General features: G+C 39.0%; 1 protein-coding gene across 7 annotated transcripts in view; it reads left to right on the top strand.

The window, feature by feature from the left end:
- Window positions 1-16,892, top strand: part of NUMB (NUMB endocytic adaptor protein) — a 193,248-nt gene that overhangs the window by 170,918 nt on the left and 5,438 nt on the right. For 6 of the 7 annotated variants that reach the window (XM_061181004.1, XM_061181005.1, XM_061181008.1 and 3 more), the window contains 5 exons: window positions 6,768-6,842; window positions 8,812-8,952; window positions 12,277-12,481; window positions 14,238-14,531; window positions 16,497-16,646. In XM_061181004.1, the coding sequence (XP_061036987.1) occupies window positions 6,768-6,842; window positions 8,812-8,952; window positions 12,277-12,481; window positions 14,238-14,531; window positions 16,497-16,646 (865 nt within the window). The remainder of the gene's footprint in view (window positions 1-6,767; window positions 6,843-8,811; window positions 8,953-12,276; window positions 12,482-14,237; window positions 14,532-16,496; window positions 16,647-16,892) is intronic. The other variant, XM_061181007.1, reaches the window with a different exon arrangement.

Below are 16,892 nucleotides of genomic sequence, written 5' to 3'. Positions count from 1 at the left end.
GCTTTGCACAGTAGAATGGCAAATCACCGTTGGTCAGAAAGAGTGACTTGCTCTACCCTTCCTGCCCAAATTTGTCTGTTTGCTGCTGTTGATTCTTAACATTTCATAGCTATGCCAAATTATGCTTCTGTGTGTCTTTAGCATTTCTTTGCTTTGGCTTACATAACACCTTTTTGCTCTTGTCTATCATATGCCCAGCACAATTGTCTTGCCTCCAAATATCACTTCTATTTATGTTGATTAATTGTGTGTTCTTATCTCACTGGTGGCCTTGGGAATCATAGAACTTTAGAGTTGGACTGCGCCTGAGTTCGGGTCTCAGTTTAAAATAATAGGATATAAGCACATTTGTTTAAAAAAAGAAAAGAAATAGAATTCAGGGACAATTCCAAACAGTTCTAGTATTTCAATATAATGAATTTTCTTTCCAAAACAGGTTTAATCACTTTCCAGGGATTATGATGATTTATATCAGAGGTCATCAAACTATGGCCCACTACCTATTTTTATAAATAAAGTTGTATTGGAACAAATCCATGTCCATTTGTTTACATATTGTCTGTGGCTGCTTTTGTGCAGCAGGGCAGAGTTGGGTAGTTGTGACATAGACTGTATGGCCTACGAAGCCCTAAATATTTGATATCTGGTCCTTCACAGAAAAAGTTTTCCAATCCATGATTTAAACAGTTTAGAAACATACTTCTCCAACTGGAAATCCGAAGTACTTCCCCAGATAACAATATGTAAAACAAGAGTGACTGTGAGGATCTGTCAGCATACTGAGAACACAAAAAAATTTTTAAGTGGTGTCTACTAAAAAAACAAAACAAACAAAAAAAACCCTGGAGATTAATAGGTAGGTAGATGGCAGTTCTTTATTGTAATTAGTTATTTCATTGCCTTTTATTGTGAGTAGCTTTTATATTTAGGGGAAATGATCTTAGTGTACTGAGTTTGTTTAGTTACTATCTCCATGTCATTTTTGCAACCTTTTTGTCTTTCTTCACTGGTATTTTCACGTTAAGATTACCTGTGCATTCTCTTACTTGCAGTACAAGTTTCCTGATTTAATAATTTGTAATAGACCCATTTCCTGCTATCATTTTCTCCAGTGTCAGAGTCTGCTTAATTTCTGTATTGGTTTATATCTACCCAAAATAAAAGGTGTTTAAGGGAAATGTTAGTTTTAAAATTTTAACATGGATATTTAGAGAGTTGAGTGGTTACTTGAAAATTATACTTACGTTTGACATTTTTCACTCATAGGGTAGCTTGATCCTTCTCAGTTTAAATTCTAAGTTACTGAAGTTCTGTTCATGTTAGACCCATTTTCTTTCCTTGAAGAATAAGCAGTTTTCTCTTTGTTGTAAAACTATTTTTCATGCATTAACACTATTCAGTGTGAATTCTACCTATAACCTTGAAATTATTATTAAAATAGAAAGCGTTGGAACCGTGGTGATGAAATAATTCTTACTGTCTCACATATACGTTACCCCTACCACATTTTTATTAGTGTCTGAAGTATTATGTAGTCTTTTTTTTTTTTAAGGGGTGTTTGTGTCACTAAGATGTATGTATATTCTATCATATAATAACGCATATATGTGGAATCTAGAAAAATGGTATAGATGATCTTATTTGCAAAGCAGAAATAGAGACATAGACGTAGAGAACAAATGTATGGATACCAAGGGGGAAAGGGGTGGGGAGGGAGGAATTGGGAGACTGGGGTTGACACATATACATTATTGATACTATGTAGAAAATAGACAGCTGATGGGAACATACTGTATAACATAGGGAGCTCTACCTAATGCGCTGTGGTAACCTAAGGGAAGTCCAAAAGGGAGGGGATATCTGTATGTGTATGGCTGATTCATCTTGTTGTGCAGTGGAGGCTAACGCAACATTGTAAAGCAACCATACTCCAAAAAAATTAACTTTAAAAAATTTTTAAAAAGTTTTTAAAGATGTATGTATACTCTACATTTTATACTTACTCCGGGTTATCTCTTTTTTTAGTCCTGTGGCTAGCTAACTTTGGCCTTATCTCCTGAGGTATTGGCTTAAGTAGATAGTTTTAGGGCAAACAAAAGGAAAACTTTCATCTTCTATGACTTTTATCATTTTCTAAAAAGTGTTTAGGAATCTTAGTTTGTATTATCAGAATGAAAGACACTAAAGTTTACAGATAGTTCAGAAGCATTACTACTTTAGAATTTGTGAGAGGAAGTCCGGACTTAATTTCAGCTGCAGGTGTCTTTGAGTGTTAATATCTCAATACCTGACTGAAGTAATTGTAATGTGGCAAACTATACTGACATACAAGAACTGGCACTCAAATGTATGAACAAATGGAAGAATTCATATTATCTGTTTTCTTTCCCTATTTAGAGAAATCAGATGCTGTGAAATATAAATACAATGCTTCACTGATATATTAGTACAACACTATAAAAATTAATATAAAGACGTATCTCAAAAAGCAGAGATATTTTCATAATAGTCTAATAGGGCCAATAAAATATTTCCCTGTATATGATAAGGAAACTAAATGGGGAACAGTCCTATTCTAAAATGACCTTTTATTTTTCTCACTGTTAGTCTCCCAACCTTGTAGTAGTTCTGTCTGTTGCCTCCGATGCTGAACACTGTAGGCTGCAGTTGCACAATGAGCATATTGATGTAACTGCAAATTGAAATTTCTTACACAGGATTTTCAGTGCCTTTTGGCAGTCTTCTGTGTCACTGATTAGCTGTCTCCTATTTCCTACAGCAGATATTTAGCAAATTTATTCTTTCAACAAATATTTATTAAACTCCTACACTGTACCAGGCATTGTTCTAAGCTCTGAAGTTATAGCAGTGAACAATAAGGATGGAAAAAACCCTGCCATCATGGAGCTTACGTCCCAGCAAAATACTAAATGCTACATAAGCGTTGGTTAAATATGGGCAGTTACAGTTGTTGATGGGGTGACTGTTGTCCCAGTTTGCCTGAACAGCCCCAGGTTAACACCTGTTCCTGGGTTTTAATAGTGTCCCCTTTCACTTTCAAAGTGGTCCCAGTTTGGACAGTAAATTATATGGCCACCGTAGTTCTAAACCTTTTACATCTATTTATTTATTGAATCCTCATAATAATCCCATGAGGTATGTGACATTGTTAATATCATTATGCAGATGTGGAAACTGAAGCATAGAGAGGTTAAGTAATTTGCCCTTGGTCATACTAGTAAGTGGCAGAACCAGAATTCAAACCCAGACAACAGCCTGGCTCCAGAGTTTGTGCTGAGTCACTATACTGTACCGCCCCAATACTGCTATGGTAAATCTGCTTTCTTATTCTGCCTGTCTACCTTCTTCTCCCTAGCAAAGTAAATCAGGTAATCTCATCTCCTTGACAGATGAATTTGTGGCTCTTTGGAGTGAACTTCCTCAACTTGTCACTCACTCCTTTACAAATCTGTCTTCATTTTTACTTGGCTTCACTCCATCCCTCTATTTCAAGGAAGGGACATCCCTCTTCCCATCTAAAACTTGTATTCTAGCCTCATCCCATTTTGCCTCCTGGAGGACTTTGTTCTCTGCATTACTCTTTTTGGGCCTTCAGTCTCCGTCTTTCCACTGGCTTTTCCCATTCAGCATATAAGCATGATCTGTTGTTGTTGAAAGTGGGTGTTACTCCTTCAAGAAGCTTTATTGTTGGGAGAATTTTTTTTAAGTTTATTAATATAATGATGATAAATGAATACCAATTATTTATTACCCTCTTTAAATTCCAGGTACTGTATATATCTCTGATCCTTTTACCAACCCTATGGATACTTTACAGATGAAGAAATGGAAGCTCAGAGGACTCCATAACTTGCTTAGCTTATGGATAGTGGCATTGAATTCAGACTTGTATTTGTCTTACTCCAAAATCCATTCTATTTCTAGTATATCATGTTAGTTTACCACAATTCTGAAAGGACGTCCCTTGATCCTCTGCTTGTCCTCCATCGCCTTATAGCTCTTTTTGTAGAAAAGCTTTTTTAAAGAGAGTATTTAACATGTGTAGACTCCTCTTGCCTTTCATTTTCTTCTCAACCCATTCTAGTCTGACTTCCACCTTTTTATTAGTCAGATCCTCCAAAGAAACAAAACCACCGTCTGTCTCTCTCTTTCTCTCTGTCTCTGTGGGGGTGTGTGTGTGTGTACACACAGAGGCCAGCAGGCTGGAAATTCAGGCAGAGTTTCTGTTACAGACTTGAAGCAGAATTTCTTCTCAGGGAAACCTCAGTTTTTAACCCTTAAGGCCTTCAACTGATTGGATGAGGCCCAGCCATATTATCAAGGGTAATCTCCTTTACCTAATGTTAGTTGATTGTAAATGTTAATCATATCTGCAGAATACCTTTATAACAACATGTAGACCAGTGTTTGATCAAACAACTGGGCAACCATAGACTAGCCAGTATGACACATAAAAATAACCACCACAACCTCTATCACTCTGTGGTGTCTTACTCATTGCTAAATCCAGTGGACATTTTTCACATCTTTCCTTAACTTGGTCACTTTGCAACATTTGACATTTTGAACCACCTGTTACTTCTCGAAACCCCTCTCCCTTAGTTTCAATGACCCTAATCTCTTTTCATTCTCCTGTCCCTCTGGCTATTCCTTTTCTGATATTTCATTACTCGTCTCCCAATTCCTTAATTATTAATATTCTCTCCTGTCCTTGGCCCTCTTATTACTCCCGCAATTGATGTCTCCCCAAACTAAAATTCCATCTTAGAATTCTCTACTGAGCTTTAGACCTATATATCCAATTGCTTGGATGTTGCACAGACATCTCAGACTTTGCTTGTCTAAAACTGAAATCCTGTTCTCCCACTCTCCAATTTGCTTCTGCATCTCTTCTTTCTCTTAGTTTGTGGTACCGTCTCCACCCAGTTAGTTTACCAAGCCAGGAACCAGAGAGGAGTCTTCAGCATCTCTCTTACATTTACCATTTAAGACTTTCTCATCTCCATTCCTATCTCAACCAAGAGAGCTCAACCCTCATTTTCTCTCACCTAGAATCTCGTTGTGGTATTTCTACCTCCCATCAGTCTCTTTCCAACCCCTCAACACTGCTGCCAAAGTGATATTTTAAAAATGCAAATCTGTTTATTTGTGTTTAAAATTCTTTCAGTAGCTCCTAATTGCCCACAGAATGAAGATAGAATTCTTTAGCAGGCACGCAGTCCTCCATGGCTAGGCCTTTCTGCTTTTTATATGCCACTGCGCCTCGCTCACTCATCCTACTTCAAGCCACACTGAAATATTTATAGAGCCCAGATTTGCTGTATTGCTGGCTTCCACGTCCTATTCTGCTGTTTCTTCTGCCTGGAATGCCCGCTACCTCTGTTACTTCCCTGCCTTCCTACCCCCACCTGGGGCATCTAGAAAAATTATTTTAGTACCCAGTTCAATCTTTGGTTTGGAATAACCTTCTCCCAATTCCACAAATAGATTTGACCATACCTCCTTTCTGACATTGTTACAAACTTTTCAACTCTACTATAGCACTTATTATTGTATTATTTATTTTTTGTTTATCTGTCACCTTTCAATGGACTGTGTGAACTCTTCGAGTATTTCTACTGCCTGGCATATAATAGGCTCTCATCAGATTTGTCGTGGTGGTGGAAACGGAGCCCAGAGTGGATTATACAGTTCACTTAAATAAGGCCATGCCTTATTGAGGAGTGCTGGGCTTGGACATGTATAGTGAGGAATGGTAGACATTTCTTTATCTTCCTTTGTTCCTTCTAGAGGCTGCTGTTCCAACCTTTAGTACCAGATTCCTTTTGATCTATACTTTTTATGATGTTCTGATACCTATTCTCAGCCTTCACTTTGCTTTTGTTTTATTTTGCTTGTATCTTTGGAGCAGTTAAAAAGAAAGGAAGCTATTTAAATTACTATTACAAACTCCCACTGTCCCATTTTCATTCCATCACAGGAGAAATCATACATCAGTTTGTTCTCATGCGATTCTTGTGTGCCAAAAGTCTTTTCTCAGCCAGTAAAAAGAATTCATGTTATAATGACTATTTTTCCAACAGTTTTTTAATTCTCCTATGTCCCCAAAATGTCTCCATGCATTTAATGTCAAATTAAAAACTAAACCAGTTCTGTGTTAATCCTGAGAGAAGAAATAATGGTTTTTAAAAATTGTTAAAGGAATAATGAAGCCTTCTTGGGTTTTTAATATGAAAATTTCAGGTGACCAAGGGTCCTGCTATACACATTGGGGCCAAAGGATAGTAGAATGGCCAGCATCTCAGTTTAGACTTACGTATTACTTTCTACTCTAAATGCACTTGTAGAAGCTACTTGTGGTGTAACTCCTTATGTATTTAATATTTATCTAACTCTTGGTTTTTGTGGTTGAGTTTTGAAATGAGTAAAGAATCTACTTATTCTTTGCCCTTTACAGAATGTGATATCTTGGTTTTTATTCCATCTCTCCCCCTTACCCTTTACTTAATTTTATCTTATTATTTTGCATTGTGTTTCTAAAATAATGGCTTTGGCTTGTTTTTTCTTGAATGTTTCTGCAGTTTGGTTTGAGTATCTAGCTTTGGCACCCTTCCTGAACTTGACTTCATCTGTACTTGTGACTTTTGGAAGGCAGAAGTCAGTGTTTTCTAGGGAGATGACTATTTTTTAATATTATATATGTGTGTGTCTCCCCCACCCCCTTCCTTTTTGGTTTCTCTTAAAAGACTGGAAAGAAAGCAGTTAAGGCAGTCCTGTGGGTATCGGCAGATGGACTCAGAGTTGTGGATGAAAAAACTAAGGTAAAACTTTCATAAGCTTAAATGTTACTGCTCATATGTTTTTTATCCCTATGATCAAATATAATGCCATTAAGCTGTTGTAGTCACTCTATATCCTTCCACTTTGTCCAAAGAACGATCTTTGGAGAGACTAGTTAATGTTCAGAAAAACCAATTTAGTTACTCATTTACCTTATGAAAAATAGAAGAGAATTCTCTCAACATCTTGGTCTACATGACACAGCATGTTTAACCTACGGCGTATTAGCATTTAATGTTAAGATCTGAGTTCTGTTTTTGTTCTGACACGTTAAAAAGGTTTACCCCCACAAATATGATGTGAAAAATGATGGACCTTTTATTGATATCACAGTTAAAAATAAAAAAAAAAAAGTTGATAGACCATATCTAAAATTTCTTCTTGTTCCTTAATAAAACACTATTTTTAGAAAGTGATATTTGAACTGATTAACCTACTATTTAACTGAAGGCTCAATTTAAGTGAAATCTTAAGGACTAGTAAATTGCTCGTTTGGTTAACATTTATTTAGAATCCACACAATATCTCAAATAATACGTAGCACTTTGCATTTGAAAGAAAGTGATTCTACATGCCTAAATAAGAATAGACATAGACTCTGCCCTTAAGAGAGCGTAAGGTGTTATTTATATAAGTACATTTAATCGTTAATTCGAACTTTCTAAGAGACCTAAATCTGGAGAAATTTTAACAAGAAGGCAATTTTCGAAAAGAAAAAAGAAAAAAAACCCTCAGGTGTCACTGGAAGGAGGAGAAAGTCTGGCAGGTAAAGAACAGTTTTCATAGGTAGCTTGCCTGATATATTGTAAGTGATTTAATTTAGCTACATTCTAGTTCTTTTCACTAAGGCTTTTCTTTTTTTTTAAGTTCAAGAGAAGTGGTAGTCTTAAATGTACATTACAATTGGAAATAAGTGTCATTTTAATTAGCTTATTTTGTGTAGTTTTCATTAGTGCTTTGGGTGAAATTTGTTGTATGTGGAGGCTATATTTTTAATTGCTTTACACGATAGTTAGAAAGTGATGTTGCCCCCTAGTGGTTACTTATAACACTGGAATTAATTAATTTACTTCTTCCCGCATTGAGTGATAATAGTAATTGATGACTTGTCATCCTGGGACCCATCATGAGCAGAAAAGAAATTTTGCAATATGTATAACAAATGAAGGGCGCATATTTAGAATATATAAATGACTCCTACATATCAAAAGAAAAATGGCAGATAATCCAAAAGACTTGAATCACTTTGCTGAAGAGGAAATTCATAGTAATCAAGGTTATACAAAATAAAATTATAATGAGCCACCAGCATTGCAAAACTTTAAAGAATTGACTGGCAAGTTTGTGGAGCAATAGGAATTCTCATAGTTATGCTTTATAAAAGCCATTTTGTTTGCATGTTTTAGCACTTACAGCCTCCATCTCAGCATCTAGGGATTTTAGGCCACTGGAATATCACACAGAAGAGCCAAAGAGCGTCAAGATTTTAAAAAACATTTTGTGCAATGTTTATACTATGTGTAGACGATGTCATTCAGCAAGTATATAAACATAGTCATACTCAAATGATCAGTAAGTTAATAAATACATAGAGCTGTTCTGGAAATGATGTTATTTGAATGTAAGTTATTTGGAAATTGGATTAAATTTATTGATTTACATATATTGTAAAATTGAACATGGAATTTACCATCATAAAACTAGAATCAGCAGGCATATATTATATACATGAAGATGAAGTGAGGGAGGCATCTGGGGAAAGTGCCTCTTGGGATTTCTCCTAGGTCAAATTCTTAGTATTCAGACTTCTGGCTCAGATCCAGCTATTCTATAGCCTTGATGCATTAGATGTAGAGATTTTGTGTTGTGAAATGAACATCCTGTGTTTCTTCTGAGAAACTTGATTAACCTCATAAGTCCTCTATTCCTTTGTGTTTTCCTTTTTTCCAGGACCTCATAGTTGACCAGACAATAGAAAAAGTTTCTTTCTGTGCCCCAGATAGGAACTTTGATAGGGCCTTCTCTTACATATGTCGTGATGGCACAACTCGGCGCTGGATCTGTCACTGCTTCATGGCTGTCAAGGACACGGTGAGTCCAATAGCATGGATTTCATCATGACTAGCCTCAGTCACCAAGCTCCTTCTGGGTTGGCTCAGCCAAACAGTTTCCACTACATTTTTAACAAGTACGTGCTGTTACAGCACTTGGAAGTGACTAAACTAGCCTGCTTTCACTCCTTTTATTCAAGTAATTCACACTCTTGGTATAACCCTACCACTCACAGAGCAAGATGATTGGCTGAGATCCAAGGTCATTAAAGGAAAGTAAAAGTTCTCTGGTGATGGTGGCTGCTAAAATTTCTTTGAAACTTTTCATTATTAGAACTATTTTCAAGATCCTTACATGCATTTGTTTGCTAATTCATCTGGGTAGAAGATATTGGCATTTGAAAGGCGCTTATAAATTCATTTACAAAGCGACTCTACCACAAGAACTGAGTGGGAGTATATTTTCAATTAAAAAAATAGAAATACTGGGCTTCCCTGGTGGCGCAGTGGTTGAGAATCTGCCTGCCAATGCAGGGAACACGGGTTCGAGCCCTGGTCTGGGAGGATCCCACATGCCGCGGAGCAGCTAGGCCCGTGAGCCACAATTACTGAGCCTGCGCGTCTGGAGCCTGTGCTCTGCAACAAGAGAGGCCGCGATAGTGAGAGGCCCGCGCACCGCGATGAAGAGTGGCCCCCACTTGCCGCACCTGGAGAAAGCCCTTGCACAGAAATGAAGACCCAACACAGCCATAAATAAATAAACAAATAAATTAAAATTTAAAGAAAAAAAAAACAAAAAAAGTAAAAAAAAAAAAAATAGAAATACTAAATTATGGTACAGTGAACTATGCTAGAAATTGTTACATAGTAGAAATTTTGGTTTTGTTTAAAAGTAGAGAATAGGGACTTCCCTGGTGGCGCAGTGGTTAAGAATCCTCCTGCCAATGCAGGGGACACGGGCTCAAGCCCTGGTCCAGGAAGATCCCACATGCCACGGAGCAGCTAAGCCCGTGCGCCACAACTACTGAGCCCGCCTGCCTAGAGCCCGTGCTCTGCAACAAGAGAAGCCGCCACAATGAGAAGCCTGTGCACCTCCAAGAAGAGTGGCCCCCGCTTGCCACAACTAGAAAAAGCCCGTGTGCAGCAACGAAGACCCAATGCAGCCAAAAATAAATAAAATAAATTAATTTAAAAAAAATAAAAATAGGGAATAATCGAATCTATCATTCTTCATATAAATTACCCAAAATTCTGATATGAAAGACAAGTCTCTTAGATGATGATGATCTTAATTATAATACAGCATTGAGTGTGTAATTTCTGAGTTTTTAAACGTCCAGACAGAATAAGGCAGTTGTAGCCATTCATGACTACAACTCGGTTAACTCTTGCTAAGGTTTAACCTGAAGGGAAGTGGTGGCCGTACTCTAATATTGACCAAAAACTTTTTTTTAAAAATTAATTTATTTATTTTATTTATGGCCGTGTTGGGTCTTCGTTTCTGTGCGAGGGCTTTCTCTAGTTGTGGCAAGCGGGGGCCACTCTTTATCGCGGTGCGTGGGCCTCTCACTATCGCGGCCTCTCTTGTTGCGGAGCACAGGCTCCAGACGCGCAGGCTCAGTAATTGTGGCTCACGGGCCCAGTTGCTCCGCGGCATGTGGGATCTTCCCAGACCAGGGCTCGAACCCATGTCCCCTGCATTGGCAGGCAGATTCTCAACCACTGCGCCACCAGGGAAGCCCCCGACCAAAAGCTTTTTAAAAAGCAGTTGTATAAACAAATATTAGGAGCTCAGGCTCTGAATCAGATATGGGTTCTGTTCCTCTTTCTGGTTCTTACTAGCTGTGGGATTTGGGGCAGGTTATTTAACATTTTCTAAGTCTTAGTATCCACTTCTGTAAGATGGAGATAACAGTTGTGGGGACTAAATTTGGTAACAAGTATAAACACTCATAGCATAGGGTCTGGCCCATGGTAACTGCTCCACTTCAAGAACTTCTGCCATAAGGCCTAGCCGAAATAATAAGTTTCCTTGGCCTATAGTTCTGTCCTTGTAATAGAGCTGTGTTCAAATGCACACGGGTTCTAAAATTCTTTCGGTCCTCTCTCCTATTTCACCCTTCAATGCCTACCCTTGTATCATCCTACTAAGAAGTTAGATGGAAACTCATGCAGATTCATAAAGAGTGAGTCTGTCAGTCTTTAAATAAGCAGTCATGTGAGATCTTACAGTTTACAGTCATGTGAAATCTTAGGGACAAAAGCATTTCAGACATTTACTTCTCCTTATGATATCTGATATTGGCATATAAAATGCAGTGAAATTACTTACTCAGAGCGATATGTAGGAGCAGCTGCTTACATGGTATGATTTTGTAAACTCCACAAAGGTTTCCCTGTTCTCAGATATCTCTTCTCGCTGTTAAAGACGCCAACAGTTATTATATCATCCCTAACTTTTTTATTCCACAATTAGGGATATAGTTTAAAATACAGATAACCCTGGTAAAAAATAACCCACCGAATTTGTTAAATTTACTCTAGGTAATCTAGTGTATCTTTAAAACAATATTTAGTTTACATAAGCCTTCCTCTCCTCCCACACACACAAAATTCAGGTTTATCTGTTTAATTCCTTTATAAGTAGAAAATGTGGGTGAAACATGCTTTTACTCTTGCCTGTGTGTGGTTGGGAGGTAGAGTTGGGGTTTGAGAGAGCTAGAAGATAGGGAAGTTATGGGAGAGAGCCTACAAGCACTGAGGGCCCAGATGGGGTGGGGGAGGAGCATTCAGAAAGGGAGACTGAGAAAGCTAAGCTTTCCTCTGCCTGATTGCTTCTCATCGCTGCAGTTGTATTTATTTATCTGAAGTTTTAAGTTTGCGCCTTTTTTTCCTAGACATGTTGATAGTATATTTAAGCTCTGAAATTTGCCCTGCCTTTCCAGTGGTTTCTTAGAAATGCTTGGTAAATATTGCTACTATTCCCCTAAATGGCAAATAGAGGTTTGTGTGTCAAGACTTAGGGCTTGGAACCTTGAGCAGTGTCTTCTAAGCTGGTGACCAGAGTTAACGTGAGCGACAGAGGGACCTGACTAATAAGGAAGTGTTGGTGGCTGCTCAGAAAGCACCGCTTACCGATGGTCGCTTTACCCAGTGCCTACTACAGTAAAGGATCATAAGCATTACCTAAGGTAATAATTCATTTAGATTAATTTGGCGTATTAATATACTAAAATCTAATTTTAAGCTGGAGTTCCTAACATTTTGCCTATGTGGAAACAGACTTATTTTGTGGTCCAAGCTAATGTGTAATTTTTGACACCATAACTCTAAAAAAGTTTTTTAAACCTTCTGTTACATACAGGGTGAAAGGCTGAGCCACGCAGTGGGCTGTGCTTTTGCAGCCTGTTTAGAACGTAAGCAGAAGCGGGAGAAGGAATGTGGAGTGACTGCTACTTTCGATGCCAGTCGGACCACTTTCACAAGAGAAGGATCATTCCGTGTCACAACAGCCACTGAGCAAGCAGAAAGAGAGGAGATTATGAAACAAATCCAAGATGCTAAGAAAGGTACAATCTGTTCTACTACAATGTGTGTTTATTTAAACAGTTTTTCCCAACAGGTTAATATTTGGAAGCTATCAGGGGCAAGCTTTTTCACAGTCAAAGAGAACTCTTAGCAATATATGAAGACCTTAAAACAAAGCTAAAAATTTAAACAGAGTCCTTTCCTTTAGAGTGGCTTGTTTAGTGGCTTCAAAGTGTTTACTCTTCCCATTATGTTAAACTACCGGGGAAGCTGAGAGTGCAGTTGAAGAAGCTGCAAAGACATTCAAAAGCAAAATTGGGAAAACCTGCATCCTCAAACAGATTTTTAAATTCTGATGCATCTGATCTCTGTGAGAAGCAAATGCTATCAAGGACCTACATTTTAAAGGAAGAAGTACAAGTCCCAGGTTTAGGCTGCAGAGGACCCACTGATGGTGATGCTGGGTGTAAATGCAGGCAGAAATTTCTCAGTGATACTCTTATTAGATTATTACTGTTGTTTTAGTGCTTTTGTGAAAAAAGTCCAGATTTTGAGACGCTGGCCCCTCTTTTTTCCATAGCCCCATTAATTTTAGTGTGTGGTTTTGCAGAATGTGTTTTTTCTTCAGGTACCCATAGCAGCATAGCAGAAATGCCTGTACAAGCATTCAAGTCACTCAGGAGGCTGTTCTCTAAAGTTGAGTCAAGTGTATTTTAGAACTGAGTGATAGGGCTTAGGGAAAATGCTTTGCATTCTTGTGTATAACTAGGGCTGAAACCAACAAGGAATATTTTGGAATTAAATAGTTCGGTTTAAATATATATTAATATAATTTTGCTAATTTTTTACTATATTCTTTCAATTCTAAACCAGCCATTTTAGGTAACTTCATTAATACTGACCCAAACAGCTCTAATTTTTAAGCCAAAAAAAGGATACATATTTTTATTTGAAATTAAATTATTGATTGTGATGTTTTTTTCATTTCTTATAAACATTTGTGCCAGGGTACCAAAGAATAAAAAAACACCATGCTATTTTAATTAGAAAATGTAGTATGTATACCTGTTATTTAGTATGCTTCAGTGATTTTCAGACTGGATGCATGTTCTTTAATACCACCAAAGAATACTTTTTGATACACACAGCAACTGCCAAAATGGTTGAGTCCTAGCATCTACAGAGGATTGTGAGGGGAGGGGAGTAGAGATTTACCACAATCAGAATGGGTCACAGTGGGTACTCACATGGAAACAGTCTTGTATTTATGTTTACTCCAATTTAAAATTTTACTTCTGTATGCTTTTATTCAAATGAGCCACAAATGCCTAATGTCCATGTCTGCTTTATGACATTCTTTAACATCTAATCAAACTTATGCTTATTTAGACCTTTCTGACTCTGCCACTCCTAAATCCTCTCCCTCAAACAAAAAAGCAAACAAACATTGAAAACTGTGAACCATCATTCTTTAAAGGACCTTATGCTAGGAGTTCATAGGTAGTTTTGTTTTGTTTTGTTTTGTTTAATCTTGTTCAAAGTCTTAATCACTGCATGGGAATAAAAGATCTAATATTTGTGTCTTAGTAGATATACCATGTGACATGTAGTAGGTTACTAAACGTTTTATTTGTCTGAAAAATAGGAGATCTGAGCCTCGCTTCTAACCTGTCTTTTAAGAGACATGGTGAAGGAGATGGGTAAAAAGACCTAGAAGAGTTTTTGAGTTCCTCAGCGGTATAAGCTCAGATTATTTGAAGACATTGCTAAGGTCCTCTTTCTCTTGACTTTCTTGAGCTGAAACAGATAAGACAGTTGTTGGTTCATCAGTGGCCCCTGGCAACACTGCCCCATCCCCATCCTCTCCCACCTCTCCCACTTCGGATGCTACTGCCTCTCTGGAGATGAACAATCCTCACGCCATCCCACGCCGGCACGCACCAATTGAACAACTTGCTCGCCAAGGCTCTTTCCGAGGATTTCCTGCTCTTAGCCAGAAGATGTCACCCTTTAAACGCCAGCTATCCCTGCGCATCAATGAGTTGCCTTCCACTATGCAGAGGAAGACTGATTTCCCCATAAAAAATGCAGGTAATGCAGCATCCACCTAACTCACTGGGTGCTCTGGCACTGAAGCGTTACCATCACTTCCAGTGGAGTCACTGATCCCATCAAACCAGCCCCCCCTCTTTCTGAGGCTGGTTGGTGGTTACATATCTTGTATCATTTCCCATTGGAAGAAAATGGAGATTCATGGAGAGGGACGTGAGTCGTTCCTTCCTCTTCAACAAATAGGTAACAGAGCCATGATGGGAATTCCCAGCCCGAGCTACAAGGTTTGTGATTTGTCCTGATGAAAGTGTACCTGCTTCCAAACATCAAGGGTCTCAAGTTTCCATTCTTATTCTGCCATTTGGGACCCAGCAGGGAATTAATTTAAAAGGCTTTGGAAACACATCCAGTTAAATAGCATTACTGTCAGATGTACCAGAAGAAATGGATAAGTTCTCAATGTCCTTGTGGCTGGTTGGCTCCATAGGGAGGAAACTCTAAACGGGTCTACTGTATAAATCTAAGATCTGTTGTTCATCAGAGACAGTGGGATTGCTCACACATATTCATTACCTTTCAGAACTGCCACACAGGCCTTTGTGTGGCCTGTGTACAGCTGAGCCAGCCCTGGTAGCTCTATCCTCATCATAAGATCCGGAGCTAAAGTGTCAGATCTGGTCAGTGCTTTTATTGGGCCCTATTTTACTTCACTCTGAGACATGTTGAGCTAGTGCTCTAACAGAATCTGAGGAAGCTCTGTCTCAATAGGGCACTCCCACTGCTGGTGGTACAAAAGTACAGAGAGTTAAGTTCTTTGATGGATAAAACTCAGCCTAAAGAACAGTTAAACTAAATGATTACTGAGAGTCTTTCCACCTCTCAACTCCTGTAAAAACTGAAACTCCAGATGCTTCAAGTACCTCATTTTCAGTCTCCCGCTGGAGCAGATGGGAAACAAAAACGATTATTCTCTTTTCACAGTTGAGGAAACAGAGGTTCAGCACATATAATTAGCTTCCTCCGTGACACAGAAGTATCCCAGCGTCAATTTTTTTTGTTTTGTTTTGTTTATTTATTTTTGGCTGTGTTGGGTCTTCGTTGCTGCATGTGGGCTTTCTCTAGTTGTGGCGAGCGGGGGCTTCTCTTCATTGAAGTGTGCAGGCTTCTCATTGTGGTGGCTTCTCTTGTGGCGGAGCACAGGCTCTAGGTGCATGGGCTTCAGTAGTTGTGGTACACCGGTTCAGTAGTTGTGGCTCAGGGACTCTAGAGCACAGGTTCAGTAGTTGTGGCGCACGGGCTTAGTTGCTCCATGGCATGTGGGATCTTCCCGGCCCAGGGCTCGAACCCGTGTCCCCTGCGTTGGCAGGCGGATTCTTAACCACTGCGCCACCAGGGAAGCCCCCCAGAGTCAATATTAAGAGCAAAGCCTCTGGAGTCCTGGACCTCAGTTCACTTTTTCATGTTATCACAGCTCAGGTACTTGGTACTTTGGAGAAAAATGAGAGTGATGACATTGTCGTAGTTTATTACAGAGGAAAGGACTGAGCACCCACTGGTGCCCCTGACTTAAACCCATTTTTTGACAAGAGTCACTGGAGGGTTGCAGAACTTAGCTCAGACCACAGCCTTGGGACCTGGTCGGAAGACAAACAGGTTGTAGATGTCTTCCAGAAAGATTTTACTGACTGAACATCTTGGCACAAAAAGAGAACAGCAAGTTCTCAACAGTGTCACACAGGAGAGGAAATAAGGAAATCTGAGGATTTGCAAGGGAGGAAGATAGACCTTAGTACAGGAATTGTTATCATTTTATACCTTCTCATGTGAAAAGCCAGTGAAAAGTCAGGAAATTTTTTGAAGCTGCTTTTATATCCCCACCTGACAGTTGAGTCTTTTCCTTCCACAAATAAAAGATTCAGTGTAAAATGCCACCTTGTGTGATGCTGTTCTGTTTCAGGATTGTTCCGTTTTTCTGTGTGGAGCCATCTTGTGTTTGTCTTGCAGTGCCAGAGGTGGAAGGGGAGGTGGAGAGCATCAGCTCCCTGTGCTCACAGATCACCAGTGCCTTCAGCACAGCCTCCGAGGACCCCTTCTCATCCGCCCCAATGACCAAGCCAGTGACAGTGGTGGCACCACAGTCTCCTGCCTTTCAAGGTTGGTGCCCACTTAGCCTGCTCACCTGTTCTCTTTGAAACTAGTACTTTTATGACACTGCTCACTAACTGTAAGTTGGCATTCTGAGCTTCCCAAGACCTGGTCATACCCACTAATTCCCTGTTTGATATTATCTCAGAATCGTTAAATTTCCCTATTTGACAGTGTCTTTGTGCTTTGTTCCCCTTCCTGTTTCCTGAGATGTCTGCATTTGTCATTTTGCACGTACCTACCCATCTTTCATCC

This window comes from Eubalaena glacialis, chromosome 2, assembly GCF_028564815.1.
Source record: "Eubalaena glacialis isolate mEubGla1 chromosome 2, mEubGla1.1.hap2.+ XY, whole genome shotgun sequence".
Classification (NCBI taxonomy): Eukaryota; Metazoa; Chordata; class Mammalia; order Artiodactyla; family Balaenidae; genus Eubalaena; species Eubalaena glacialis.
Note: the sequence above shows the minus strand (reverse complement) of the source record. Positions and strands in the feature narration are given on the sequence as shown.